This window comes from Neovison vison, chromosome 6, assembly GCF_020171115.1.
Source record: "Neovison vison isolate M4711 chromosome 6, ASM_NN_V1, whole genome shotgun sequence".
In the NCBI taxonomy this organism is placed as follows: domain Eukaryota; kingdom Metazoa; phylum Chordata; class Mammalia; order Carnivora; family Mustelidae; genus Neogale; species Neogale vison.
Window position 1 is genome coordinate 125,630,065 of NC_058096.1, and position 14,832 is coordinate 125,644,896.

The following is a 14,832-nucleotide window of genomic DNA, read 5'->3' on the forward strand; positions in this document are numbered from 1 at the left end:
TGCCAACACTTGTTACTTCTTTTCTTTTTCATACTAGCCATTCTGATAGCTACAAGGTAGTATCTCCTTAGAGTTTTGATTTGCACTTACCTGATGATCAATAACATTGAGCATCTTTTTTTTTTTTTTTTGAGTAATCTTTGCCCAACATGGGGCTCCAATGCATGACCCTGAGATCAACAGTCACATGCTCTACTGACTGAGCCATCCAGATACCCTTGATTTTGAGCATCTTTCCATGTGTCTGTCAGCCCTCTTCATGTGTTCCTCAGAAAAATGTCTGTTCAGGTCCTCTGCCCATTTTTTAATCAGATTATTTGTTGTTTGGTGTTAAGTTGTATAGGTTCTTTAGATAATTTGGATATTAACCCCTTACCAAATATATAATTTGGAAATATGTTCTCTCATTTGGTAGGTTGCTATTTTTTGTTTTGTTCGTGGTTTCCTTTGCTGTGCAAAAGCTTTTTTATTTTTTATTTTCATTTTTATTTTTTAAAAAGTATTTATTTATTTTGAGAGAGAGAAAGAGTGAACTTGCAGGGGGAGGAGAAAGAGACAGAGAGGGGGAATCTTAAGCAGACTCCATGCTGAATGCAGAGCCCAAAACAGAGCTCCATCTCACAACCCTGAGATCATCACCTGAGCAGAAATAAAGAGACGAAAAGCTTTACATTTTGATGTACTCCCAGGAGTTTAACTGCTTTTGTTTCCCGTGTCTGAAGAGACATATCCAGAGTAATGTTGCTAAGTCCAGTAACAAAAAGATTACTGCCTGTATTTTCTTCCAGGACTTTTATGGTTTCAGGTCTCACATTTAGGTCTTCCGTCCATTTTGAGTTTATTTTTGTGTATCATGTAAGAAAGTGGTTGTTTCATTCTTTTGCCTGTAGCTGTCTAGTTTTCCCAGCATCATTTGGCATTCTAGGCTTTAGTAGTGGGTTTATAGTGATGGTAAATGTATTTAGAGATCTTTTGACCATCTTCTTTAGTTTTTTCCTAATTATCATTTTTTTCTGTGCTTTTTTTCTTTTTTGATTTTTTCTCTATTACTTTTTCTTCTCTACTATTGTTTTAGAAGTTTTATAGTTCAGCTCTGCTGATTTTTCTGTTGTTACTCTATCTTAGTAATTATCTTAAAATTTTAAATATATATTTAGGGTCCAATTAGCAGACAAACCACGTTGCATAGTTAGCAAACAGGAAAATTTAAAAACAAGAATTGCTAACTAGCAAAAGGTAGTTAACTACTATAAAAGGGGATAAAAGAGGACTCTAAGAAGTACAGAACAGCAGCTGCAGAAAGCATATACTACCCTCAGGGATAAAGGAGAGTGAAGAAAGAAATTGTGAAATTTGGAAGAATGCCTTCCAACTAGGTTGAGATTGAAAACTGAGGAGAGTTTTAGTGGCCATAGGAAGAAGCTTCCTTGTGGCAAAAAAAGAGCAAAACAACCCAACTTGCTCACTGGTGTTGAACCATGAAGGCCATGGTTATGGTGGCGGAGCCCAAGGACAGGAGCCAAAAGTAAACTGTAAGGGGTGCTTCAGTAATGGAGAACAGCCTCCACACAACAACCAGCTGGCTGCCATGGAAAACAGCACAACAAAAGAAAAAAGAAAAGCCCCTTTTTCTTTCTCCTCTGGCCTTGCAGTGTCTCTCCAATGCCTTCTACTGGGAAATCATCAAGCCCCCTGGCAAAGACACAAGTCTGGTGTGCCCTGAATCAAAGCAGGGCAAAGATAGGTTGATTTGGAGCTGAGAGGTGATAAGGTAGTATCTGACCCAACTCTAGCTATAATTTATTTTTAAAATATAAAACTATATTTAGATTCCTAAATAAGATAAGGACCTGAACACTTTAACTTTCCACTGCACCAGCCTCTTACTCCTTTTTAAATGTTAATACTAGCATTTTAGTGCCACTGTGTTTTTGAAACCAGTTTTTCCAGAAATTTTTGGTTGCTTGTTATATTTTCTAAGCAGTCAAGACTTAGGTTAACATTTTGTGGATTTCTTTGGTCCCCATTGTTTCCCATGTTCCACTTCTGAATATTATACTTTCTTTTTTACTGAAATACATCTCAAGACCATTTTTCAGTTTGATGTTCTCATGTGTTTCATATATTTTAAATTCCAATTTTATTTTATAATTTTGCCTGTGAGCTTCTTCTAATGGGAATTACCTGCTGCAGGGGTCTCACATGTACCCTGGATGGGCATGGCAACCCTGACGGCCAGTTTTGTGGTTGCCTGTGTCAGGACTTCTCATGATTGTAGATTCTGTACCAGTTTTCACATAAGTTTCAAGGTTTGGGGTTTCTATACCAAGTCAATTGGGTGTAATCTCAGACCCTGTGTTCCTGTAAGACAGATGAGTTGACTGCTTCCACCCATTGTTGATAGCCAGCTCCTTGTCCTCATTGGCAGCCAAGGTGTTTTCTGATAAAAACTTTCAGGCTGCTTGTCCCTTACAAAAGCCTTGCTTCTGTCAGTGTATGCTAAAATTCTGCTTCTTATCAACCCTTAAATTTCCTCTTTGGACCATCACCAGGAAATTTACCTGTGTTACTTCTTCATCAGCCCTGTTTAAAATAAATGCTGTTCGTGGTTTAAGTAGGTTTTTCTCTGTGTTTGGAAGAGGAACGATAGGTTTTCGCTTGTTGGCCATCTTAACCAGAAGTTATTTTAGGGTTGCTAATATTCAGGATGTGATACATGATGTATTCTTTTTTACATCTCTGATGCTTTACCATTTTCAAGGCACATGTACTTAGTGAACATTGCAAGGCCATTGTGAAGTAGACAGGACAGGCATCAGTTGCTTGATTTTGTTATGAAATTTGTCACTCAAAATAGAAATCTTAGCAGAAACAAATTTTATTACACATCTGCCGTGTACTTAGGATAGTCTTGGATGATGGGGGTTGAAAAGTCAGTTACAATAACTTAGTTCACCTGGAAGGACAGTAAACAGAAACATTAAAATTCAAATATGAGTAGTTCTTAGTGTGTGACCTTCATAGATAATCTAATAAGCCTTCTTTTTTATTTTTTAAAATTTTTTATAAACATATATTTTTATCCCCAGGGGTACAAGTCTGTGAATTGCCAGGTTTACACACTTCACAGCACTCACCATAGCACATACCCTCCCCAATGTCCGCAACCTCACCCCCCTCTCCCGACCCCCCTCCCCCCAAAAACCATCAGTTTGTTTTTTGAGATTAAGAGTCACTTATGGTTTGTCTCCCTCCTGATCCCATCTTGTTTCATTTATTCTTCTCCTACTCCCCTAACCCCCCACCTTGCATCTCCACTTCCTCATATCAGGGAGATCATATGATAGTTGTCTTTATCCGATTGACTTATTTCACTAAGCATGATACCCTCTAGTTCCATCCACATCATCACAAATGGCAAGATTTCATTTCTTTTGATGGCTGCATAGTATTCCATTGTGTGTGTGTGTGTGTATATATATATAGATATATATATCTATATATCACATCTTCTTTATCCATTCATCTGTTGATGAATCTAGGTTCTTTCCATAGTTTGGCTATTGTAGACATTACTGCTATAAACATTCGGGTGCACGTGCCCCTTTGGATCACTACATTTGTATCTTTAGGGTAAATACCCAGTAGTGCAATTGCTGGGCCGTAGGGTAGTTCTATTTTCAACTTTTTGATGAACCTCCATGCTGTTTTCCAGAGTGGTTGCACCAGCTTGAATTCCCACCAGCGGTGTAGGAGGATTCCCCTTTCTCTGCATCCTCATCAGCATCTGTCATTTCCTGACTTGCTAATTTTAGCCATTCTGACTGGTGTGAGGTGGTATCTCATTGTGGTTTTGATTTGTATTTCCCTGATGCCGAGTGATGTGGAGCACTTTTTCATGTGTCTCTTGGCCATCTGGATGTCTTTGCAGAAATGTCTGTTCATGTCTTCTGTCCATTTCTTGATTGGATTATTTGTTCTTTGGGTGTTGAGTTTGCTAAGTTCTTTATAGATTTTGGACACTAGGCCTTTATTTGATATGTCGTTTGCAAATACCTTCTCCCATTCTGTCAGTTGTCTTTTGGTTTTGTTAACTGTTTCCTTTGCTGTGCAAAAGCTTTTGATCTTGATGAAATCCCAATAGTTCATTTTTGCCCTTGCTTCCCTTGCCTTTGGTGATGTTCCTAGGAAGACATTGCTGCAGCTGAGGTCGAAGAGGTTGCTGCCTGTGTTCTCCTCAAGGATTTTGATGGATCCCTTTCTCATATTGAGGTCCTTCATCCATTTTGAGTCTGTTTTCATGTGTGGTGTAAGGAAATGGTCCAATTTCATTTTTCTGCACGTGGATGTCCAATTTTCCCAACACCATTTATTAAAGAGGCTGTCTTTTTTCCATTGGACATTCTTTCCTGCTTTGTCAAAGATTAGTTGACCATAGAGTTGAGGGTCTATTTCTGGGCTCTCTATTCTGTTCCATTGATCTGTGTGTCTGTTTTTGTGCCAGTACCATGCTGTCTTGATGATGACAGCTTTGTAATAGAGCTTGAAGTCGAATTGTGATGACACCAACTTTTGCTTTTTTTTTTCCCAATATTCCTTTGGCTATTCAAGGTCTTTTCTGGTTCCATATAAATTTTAGGATTATTTGTTCCATTTCTTTGAAAAAAAATATGTGGGATTTTGATAGGGATTGCATTAAATGTGTAGATTGCTTTAGGTAGCATAGACATTTTCACAATATTTGTTCTTCCAATCCAGGAGCATGGAACATTTTTCCATTTCTTTGTGTCTTCCTCAATGTCTTTCATGAGTACTTTATAGTTTTCTGAGTATAGATTCTTAGCCTCTTTGGTTAGGTTTATTCCTAGGTATCTTATGGTTTTGGGTGCAATTGTAAATGGGATTGTCTCCCTAATTTCTCTTTCTTCTGTCTTGTTGTTGGTGTAGAGAAATGTAACTGATTTCTGTGCATTGATTTTATATCCGGACACTTTACTAAATTCCTGTACAAGTTCCAGCAGTTTTGGAGTGGAGTCTTTTGGGTTTTCCACATATAGTACCATATCATCTGCAAAGAGTGATAGTTTGACTTCTTCTTTGCCAATTTGGATGCCTTTAATTTCCTTTTGTTGTCTGATTGCTGAGCCTAGGACTTCTAGTGCTATGTTGAATAGCAGTGGTGATAATGGACATCTCTGCCGTGTTCCTGACCTTAGCGGAAAAGCTTTCAGTTTTTCTCCATTGAGAATGATATTTGCGGTGGGTTTTTCATAGATGGCTTTGATGATACTGAGGTATGTGCCCTCTATCCCTACACTTTGAAGAGTTTTGATCAGGAAGGGACTGTACTTTGTCAAATGCTTTTTCAGCATCTATTGAGAGTATCATATGGCTCTTGTTCTTTCTTTTATTAATGTGTTGTATCACATTGATTTGCGGATGTCGAACCGACGTTGCAGTCGGTTGTGGTGAATAATCCTTTTAATGTACTGTTGAATCCTATTGGCTAGTATTTTGGTGAGAATTTTCACATCTGTGTTCATCAAGGATATTGGTCTATAGCTCTCTTTTTTGATAGGATCCTTGTCTGGTTTTGGGATCAAGGTGATGCTGGCCTCATAAAATGAGTGTGGAAGTTTTTCTTCCATTTCTGTTTTTTGGAACAATTTCAGGAGAATAGGAATTAGTTCTTCTTTAAATGTTTGGTAGAATTCCCCTGGGAAGCCGTCTGGCCCTGGTCTTTTGTTTGTTTGGAGATTTTGGATGACTGTTTCAATCTCCTTACTGGTTATGGGTCTGTTCAGGTTTTTTATTTCTTCCTGGATCAGTTGTGGTAGTTTATATGTTTCTAGGAATGCATCCATTTCTTCCAGATTGTCAAATTTGTTGGCGTAGAGTTGCTCATAGTATGTTCTTTTTTTTTTTTTTTTAAGATTTTATTTATTTGTCATAGAGAGGGAGAGCGAGCGAGCACAGGCAGACAGAGAGGCAGGCAGAGGCAGAGGGAGAAGCAGGCTCCCTGCCGAGCAAGGAGCCCGATGTGGGACTCGATCCCAGGACACTGGGATCATGACCTGAGCCGAAGGCAGCTGCTCAACCAACTGAGCCACCCAGGCGTCCCTCATAGTATGTTCTTATAATAGTTTGTATTTCTTTGGTGTTAGTTGTGATCTCTCCTCTTTCATTCATGATTTTATTTATTTGGGTCCTTTCTCTTTTCTTCTTGATAAGTCTGGCCAGGGGTTTATCAATCTTATTGATTCTTTCAGAGAACCAGCTCCTCGTTTCATTGATGTGTTCTGTTGTTTTTTTTGGTTTCTATTTCATTGATTTCTGCTCTGATCTTTATGATTCTCTTCTGCGGGGTTTAGGCTTTTTTTGTTGTTCTTTCTCCAGCTCCTTGAGGTGTAGCGTTAGGTTGTGTATTTGAGACCTTTCTTGTTTCTTGAGAAAGGCTTGTACCGCTATATATTTTCCTCTCAGGACTGCCTTTGCTGTGTCCCACAGATTTTGAACCGTTGTGTTTTCATTATCATTTGTTTCCATGAATGTTTTCAATTCTTCTTTAATTTCCCGGTTGACCCATTCATTCTTTAGAAGGATGCTGTTTAGTCTCCAAGTATTTGTATTCTTTCCAAATTTCCTCTTGTGGTTGAGTTCTAGCTTCAGAGCATTGTGGTCTGAAAATATGCAGGGAATGAGCCCAATCTTTTGATGTCAGTTGAGGCCTGACTTAGGACCGAGGATGTGATCTATTCTGGAAAATGTTCCATGTGCACTAGAGAAGAATGTGTATTCTGTTGCTTTGAGATGAAATGTTCTGAATATATCTGTGATGTCCATCTGGTCCAGTGTGTCATTTAAGGCCTTTATTTCCTTGTTTATCTTTTGCTTGGATGATCTGTCCATTTCAGTGAGGGGAGTGTTAAGGTCCCCTACTGTCATTGTATTATTGTTGATGTGTTTCTTTGATTTTGTTATTAATTGGTTTATATAGTTGTCTGCTCCCACGTTGGGGGCATAGATATTTAAAATTGTTAGATCTTCTTGTTGGACAGACCCTTTGAGTATGATATAGTGTCCTTCCTCATCTCTTATTATAGTCTTTGGCTTAAAATCTAATTGATCTGATATAAGGATTGGCACCCCAACTTTCTTCTGATGTCCATTAGCATGGTAAATTGTTTTCCACCCCCTCACTTTAAATCTGGAGGTGTCTTTGGGTCTAAAATGAGTTTCTTGTAGGCAACATATTGGTGGGTTTTGTTTTGTTATCCATTCTGATACCCTGCCTCTTTTGACTGGGGCATTTAGCCCATTAACTTTCAGGGTAACTATTAAGAGATATGAATTTAGTGCCATTGTATTGCCTGTAAGGTGACTGTTACTGTATATTGTCTCTGTTCCTTTCTGATCTACTACTTTAAGGCTCTCTCTTTGCTTAGAGGACCCCTTTCAATATTTCCTGTAGAGCTGGTTTGGTGTTTGCAAATTCTTTCAGTTTTTGTTTGTCCTGGAAGCTTTTTATCTCTCCTTCTATTTTCAATGATAGCCTAGCTGGATATAGTATTCTTGGCTGCATGTTTTTCTCGTTTAGTGCTTTGAATATATCATGCCAGCTCTTTCTGGCCTGCCAGGTCTCTGTGGATAAGTCCGCTGCCAATCTAATATTTTTACCATTGTATGTTACAGACTTCTTTTCCCGGGCTGCTTTCAGGATTTTCTCTTTGTCGCTAAGACTTGTAAATTTTACTATTAGGTGATGGGGTGTGGACATATTCTTGTTGATTTTTGGGGGCGGGGGGTTCTCTGCACCTCCTGGATTTTGATGCTTGTTCCCTTTGCCATATTAGGGAAATTCTCTATAATAACCCTCTCCAATATAGCTTCTGCTCCCCTCTCTCTTTCTTCTTCTGGAATCCCAATTATTCTAATGTTGTTTTGTCTTATGGTGTCACTTATCTCTCAAATTCTCCCCTCGTGGTCCAGTAGCTGTTTGTCCCTCTTTTGCTCAGCTTCTTTCTTTGCTGTCATTTGGTCTTCTATATCACTAATTCTTTCTTCTGCCTCATTTATCCTAGCAGTAAGAGGCTCCATTTTTTATTGCACCTCATTAATAGCTTTTTTGATTTCGACTTGGTTAGATTTTAGTTCTTTTATTTCTCCAGAAAGGGCTTTTATCTCTCCAGAGAGGGTTTCTCTAATATCTTCCATGCCTTTTTTTGCTTTTATCCTTGATCAGTGAGTTTGGTCTTGGCTGAATGTTCTCGCTGATCTTCTTGGGGAGGGCTCTGTTGTAGTGATTCTCAAACCTCTTTGCCTGAGGTGGAATACGTTGCCCTGCAAGGGGCTGGGCTAAGTAATCTACTTGGGGTTCGCTCTAGGGAGCTTTTTTCCCTAAATGCTTTCCCTAGAGCTCTGGAGGACAGGAATGAAAATGGCGGGCTCCCAACCTCTGACCCGGAGGAGGCAAGAGCTCGGGCCCCCACTCCTCAGTGCACCCTCAGAGTAAAGAGCCCAATCACTCCCATCTCCCTGGCCTCTGGCCGCGCTCTGAGCTCACCCAGCCTGCGACTGGTTCAAGGTAACCCTGAGCTGAGAGCTCACTCCTCGCCTCTGTCTCTGTATCCCTGGTCTAATCGAGCTCTGCGACACTCAGACACCCCCGATCCTTCTGTGACCCTGCGGGACCTGGGGCCACGCTGACCCCGCGTGGGCTTCATCCCGGTTTAGCCTCTGGAGCGATTTCCCTCAGTGGAGCAGACTTTTAAAAGTCCTGATTTTGTGCTTCGTTCCTCCGCCACTTGCCGGGAGCCGGCCCCTCCCCCCGTGGTCTATCTTCCCGTTGCTTTGGATTCACTTCTCCACTGGTCCTACCTTTAAGAAAGTGGTCGATTTTCTGTTTTTAGAATTGCTATTCTTCTTCTCTTCAATCTCCCATTGGATTTGTAGGTGTTTGCAATGGTTTGATAAGCTATCTAGGTGATCTCCTGCTACCTGATACAGTCTTAGCTTGTACTTCTCCACCATCTTGACTCCTCCCTCTCCTCTAATAAGCCTTTTAAAAAATTAAATGTTACAAGGCAGGGAATTATTAAAATTAAAAATATACAGTATTGACAGTAAATGCTGTAGGAGATGAGGGAGGCCATTTCAGTGTGGACTGGCATAGAAGAGGTGGGTTTTGAGACCAGGCTTTTGAAGAGAATAGGATTTGAGTAGGTAGGATATGATATATAGACTAGTCTGGAATAGAGCATCTGCACATAAATAAAGTAGCAGAACACTAGGGACTAGATTGTTAGGGCCAAAGGACAAAATTAAGTGGGTTTTATTCTTTTTTTTTTTTTAAGATTTCATTTATTTATCTGACAGAGAAATCACAAGTAGGCAGAGGCAGACAGAGAGAGAGAGAGGAGGAAGCAGGCTCCCCGCTGAGCAGAGAGCCCGATGCGGGACTCAATCCCAGGACCCTGGGATCATGACCTGAGCCGAAGGCAGACTGTAACCCACTGAGCCACCCAGGTGCCCCAAGTGGGTTTTATTCTTGTAGAAAACAGGAAATGATGGATATAAGTGAGAATAACATAACAAACTTTAAGATGTTACCATTCTTCAGAAAAGCAGCAGTGAAGGCATTGAGGGGAGGGGAATAGGAAACTGATGGCAGGAGCTGTTGCCTGAGTGAAGAGAAAAGGACATAAATTCAACAGTAGCTCTAGAATAACATCAGAGAGGATCAGAATATTTGGTGTTATAAAGTTTGAAATGTAAAAGAGGAACTTGTTTGTGCAATTTACATATTTTGCTTTTGAATGTTACTTAAACAGCCATCTTAGAAAGGTAGAATAGAATTGCCAAACCATCTGAGAGAGAGAGAGAGAGAGACAGAAGCTCCTTTCTTCTGGCACCAACACTCTGCAGCAGTCTCTAGAGCTCTGCTGTGGTAGTGGAGATACAGACCTGGACTCGGGGTTCGGTTTGCTTTTTCTTATGAAAGTGAAGCCACATGCTGGAGTTTGGGGCCAGGCCATCCCACGTTGGAGTATTTAACTCAGAGTATTTAGGTATATCACTATAACATTGTTGCCATCGGAAAAGTACACTTTAGTTCTACAGTAGATAAAGGAACAAATTTCCAGGCAGTAAAGTACCAGAGGTGGCAGAAGGACCAGAAGGGCTTAGGTAGTGTTGGCTTTTGGCACTTTTGGTGTGGGTCACTTTTTATTCCCATAAAAGAAGCATCTTCCCTTGGTCAGTCACTGGCAGCTGTTCCAGGAACAGGTCTCCCTCATCCCTTATGTCTGAGACAGGACACTTTTGACACATACATTTGGGCAAATCCCAAGTTATATGGTATATAATTACCTACAAAAAAAATCACCAGTGAGGTTCTGATAATTTATTAGGTATGAACACCACATTTCTTTCTGGATTTCAACAACTAAATCCAACCGAGAGTAGTACTTTTATATATATTTACCTCTTCCTAATATTATCCAGTCATGTACTTAAATTTCACACAAAAATGTATGTATATATTTTCAAATGACTGTTCTGATTTAAATTACAAAATATACATATGTACACATTTTAATATAAAGGTGGTAAGGGTGCTCATCAACTTCTGGGCTGCCCATCTGGAGTCAGCTCATACCTGTAAAACAGTTGGGTTTGGACTTGTGTTAGTATCACAGGTATGTTGTGGTGGCAGCATCAGGACAAGCAGCCTTGTCTAGCTAGCCTAGGTCCATCTGGGACTGGGAGAACCCATCCCTCTGTAAGTCGACCAGCTGGGATTAAGACTAGGGCTTATAGAGAGAAGTCTGTTAAGTAAGTGAGAACTATAGGCAGAAAATCCTTAAGTATAGGTGATAATGTGTCTCTTTCCTTGATAAGCAAAGAAGCTGACATGTACTGAAAAAGGAAGAATTTTGGAAAAAGATCATGTGCACTGCTGGAAACAATGTCTTAAGTACCAGATTAATGTGATAAAATGAAAGAGCTCACTTACCATCGTGAGAAGCCCTTAATCAGATCCTCTTTTGATAAGTCAATCAGTACCTAAAAAAACACAAATAATCAGGTTCCTTCCAAAAAACTGCATTAAATGGAAACATATTGGGACAAATGGAATTAATCATAAAAAGGGGCTCCTTGGGTTTCAGTTTTGAGCAGGGACTCTTTTTCTTTTAGCTCTCAACATGGAACCTCTCCGGAAGTGCAATACAGGCGCTGGCCTCAGTGTACCAGGAAAAGGTGAACTGCTCTTCAGAGTTAAACCTCAGAATTTATCAATATTCCTGAGAGAACAACTTGCCTTTACTCATGAACTGAATTGTAATTTTAAGCAAGACACCATGGTTGCCTCAACTCTAAAAATAAGGATAACTCCACCTACATCATAGAAGTGGGATCTTAAAAAGATGATTATAAGAAGGTGTTTATTAAACTACAAATGCAAAGTATTGTATAAATATTCTTTTTATCTGTACTTGGCATCTTCCTGAAGATTATATATTCTCTACTTCAAGTAAAATCCCACCTCCACAAAAATCTTGACATAATGGGACCCAAGCTTCACATAATAGTGCTGTATTTTTCAAAACAAACTTAGTAGATGTTCAAATACTTGTGCAATGATGAGTTTGGATAGATTCTCCAACTTGTTAAAATAGTATTTATCATATTAATTTACCCACCTGTTTTACTTTCAGCAATGTTAAAATACCCTCCACCCCCAAAACCTCCCAATGAGGCTCTAACCTCCTTGAAGCCAGTTCTGGTAACAGCCAGATGATACCATCAGAATTTCTGCAAGGTGTTCCACCAGTGAACTCCAGGTAGAGTGCTGGGGGAGGCAGAGTACCAAGAGTCCCTCTTGTACTTACTTTTCCTAGCTCCTTCCTTCTGTGTGAGCCAAGTGGCCTACTGTTTTTCACTGCAACATCTAGTGACCTCTTCTTTACTTCTTCCATGGGAACAAAAAATTCAAATCTTAAAGATGCAAAAAGTCAAAGTGAGATTTACTCTTCTTTTTTAGATTTACATATTTTAATCATTTTGAAAATCTGAAGTGTTTGATCCATTTTCCTACTTTTAAAATAGAAAATATATTCTGGGGACCATTTAGAATAGTGTTAGCTCATAGCAGATATTCAGTGGATCATTATTACAGGTAATCACTGTCCTATGCTAATCACAAGCTCTAGAAGTATCAAGAGACTGTTTGCCTCTCTGTGAAGGCCTTGGACTGTTTGAACTACTATGTTTCGGGGTTTCTTTCTCTGAGCCTACCCTGGTTGCCTTTCCTTCAGCTGCCCCTTCAACAGTGTATACTCCTAGGACCACCTCAACCCCTATCTCTTTTGTTTTTTCTGACCAGCTAAGGACTAGGATGCTGAATAGTCAGGTGTATTGGAGCTTCATAGAAAACAGTGGACCTTCCCCTTTCTGCCTGTGGAGTAAGGCCGAGGAATCTTAGGGTACAAGCTTTGTCATAAACTCACAAGAGGCCACTGGAATTCTTATAGGTAGTTTTTTGGTTTTTTGTTTTTGAGGTAAGGGAACATTAGTTTCAAGTGTTTAACAATGACTTGATATTTGTATATATTGCAAAATGATCACTGTAAGTCAACATTAATCACTATACATAGTTAAAAAATTTTTTTTCTTGTGATGAGAACTGTTAAGATCCACTCTCCTAGCTACTTTAAAATATGTAATATATTATTAAATAGGATCACCATGCTGTACATTATTTCCTCAATACATCATTTTATAAATGGAAATTTGTTCCATTTGACCTGACCCCCTTATCTCTACCCCTCTTCTCCCTCCTGCCACACACGAACTACCAATCTGTTCTTTATATTCAGGAGCTTGGCATCTTTTGTTTGCTCTTTTATGGGTTTTTTGTTTCTTTTAGATTTCCACATACAAGTGAGATCATACAGTAAGAATTTTTTTCTGTCTGACTTATTTCACTTAGCATAATACCCTAAAGGTCCATCTGTGTTTCTGCAAATGGCAAGATTTTTTATGGCCAAATAATATTCCACTGTGTATATGCCACATTTTCTTTATCCATTCATCCATCAGTGGACACTTAAACAGCTTCCATGTCTTGGCTGTTGTAAATACTGTCACAGCAAGCATGGAAGTATGTATGTGCTTTTGAATTAGTGTTTTCATTTTCTTTGGATAAATATCCAGAAGTGGAATTAGTGGATCATATGGTAGTTCTATTTTTAATTTTTGGATGCATCTCCACACTTTTCCGTAGTGCCTGTGCCAATTTACATTCCCACGATCAGTGCACAAGGTTCTCTTTCTCCACATTTTCACCAACACTTGGTAATAGTCATTCTAATAGATATGAGGTGATAGATCACTGTGGTTTTGATTTGCATTTCTCTGGTGATTAGTGATATTGAGCACCTTTTCATGTGTCTATTGGCCATCTGTATGTCTTCTTTGGAAACATGTCTGTTCAGTTCTCTATCTTTAAATCAGATTTTTTTTTTTTTTTTGCTTTCAAATTGTGTAAGTTCTTTGGATATTTTGAATATTAACCCCTTACCAGATAAATGGTTTGCAGATATTTTCTCCCATTCAATAGGTTGCCTCTTCATTTTGTTAAGTTTTCTTTGCCTGTGCAGAAACTTTTTAGTTTGAGGTAGTTTCACTTATTTTTGCTTTTTTTTAAAGTTAAAAAAATTATTTGCTTTTGTTAAAGTTAAAAAATCATCAAGTTCAGTGCCAAGGAGCTTATTGCCTATATCTTCTTTTAGGTGTTTTATGGTCTGGTCTTACATTCAAGTCTTTAATCCATATTGAGTTTATTTTTTGTGTATAATGTTAGATTGTGGTCCAGTTTCATTCACTCATTTAAATGTGGCCGTTCAGTTTTCCCACCACCATTTATTGAAGAAACAGTCCTTTCCCCATTGTATAAGTTGTCATATTAATTGACTGTTGTCAAAAATTAATTGACCATGTATGTGCCAGTTTATTTCTAAGCTGTTTTCTTCCATTGATCTTTGTGTCTGTTTTTATGCCAAAACCATACTGCTTTGATTGCTATAGCTTTTTAACAGAGTTTTATATCAAGTAGTGTAATTCCTTGAGCTTTTTTCTCAAGATTGCTTTGGGGTTTTTGTTATTCCACACCAATTTTAGGATTTGTTCTGTGAAAAATGCCATTGGAATTTTGAAAGAGATTACATTAAGTCTGTAGATTGCTTTGGGTAGTATGGACATTTTAATATTAATTCTTCCATTCTATGAGCAGTAACTATCCTTCCATTTATTTGTGTTGTCTTCAGTTTTTTTCACTAATGTCTTACAGCTTTCAATGTACAGATCTTTCATCTCCTTGGTTAAATTTATATGTAGGTATTCTTTTTGATGCAACTATAAATGGAATTGTATTCTAATTTATCTGATAATTCATTTTTAGTGCTTAGAATACAACAGATTTTTATATATTTTATATCTTGCAGCTTTACTGAATTTGTTGATTAGTTCTAATGTTTTTTTGGTGGAATCTTTAGGGTTTTCTATAATGCCATGTTATCTGTGAACAGTGATACTTTTACTTCTTCCTTTTCAATCTGGATGCCTTTTGTTTTTCTTGCTTATATGCTCTGACAAGGACTTCCAAAACTAAAAAGCTGGCAAGAATAGGCATCCTTGTCTTGTTTCTGATCTTAGAGGAAAAGATTTCAGGTTTTCACCCCATATTATCATGTTAATTGTGGACTTGTCCCCTGTGGCCTTTATTATGTTGACATATGTTTCCCCTCTACCCACTTTGTTGACAGTTTTATC

General features: G+C 38.6%; 2 protein-coding genes across 9 annotated transcripts in view; one reads left to right on the forward strand and one right to left on the reverse strand.

Moving 5' to 3' along the window:
- The window catches only part of CEP70 (centrosomal protein 70), a 128,938-nt gene extending 117,398 nt beyond the window's left edge, over positions 1-11,540 (forward strand). For 4 of the 5 annotated variants that reach the window (XM_044252267.1, XM_044252269.1, XM_044252272.1 and 1 more), the window contains one exon: positions 11,197-11,540. In XM_044252267.1, the coding sequence (XP_044108202.1) occupies positions 11,197-11,408 (212 nt within the window). In that variant the 3' untranslated portion in view covers positions 11,409-11,540. The remainder of the gene's footprint in view (positions 1-11,196) is intronic. The other variant, XM_044252271.1, reaches the window with a different exon arrangement.
- The window catches only part of ESYT3 (extended synaptotagmin 3), a 75,529-nt gene that overhangs the window by 15,456 nt on the left and 45,241 nt on the right, over positions 1-14,832 (reverse strand). The window contains exons 21-23 of one of the 4 annotated variants that reach the window (XM_044252266.1): positions 11,892-11,997; positions 11,015-11,064; positions 9,484-10,368 (exon numbers count right to left, since the gene is read on the reverse strand). In XM_044252266.1, coding sequence (XP_044108201.1) covers positions 10,365-10,368; positions 11,015-11,064; positions 11,892-11,997 — 160 coding nt within the window. In that variant the 3' untranslated portion in view covers positions 9,484-10,364. The other 3 variants (XM_044252264.1, XM_044252265.1, XM_044252263.1) reach the window with 3 other exon arrangements.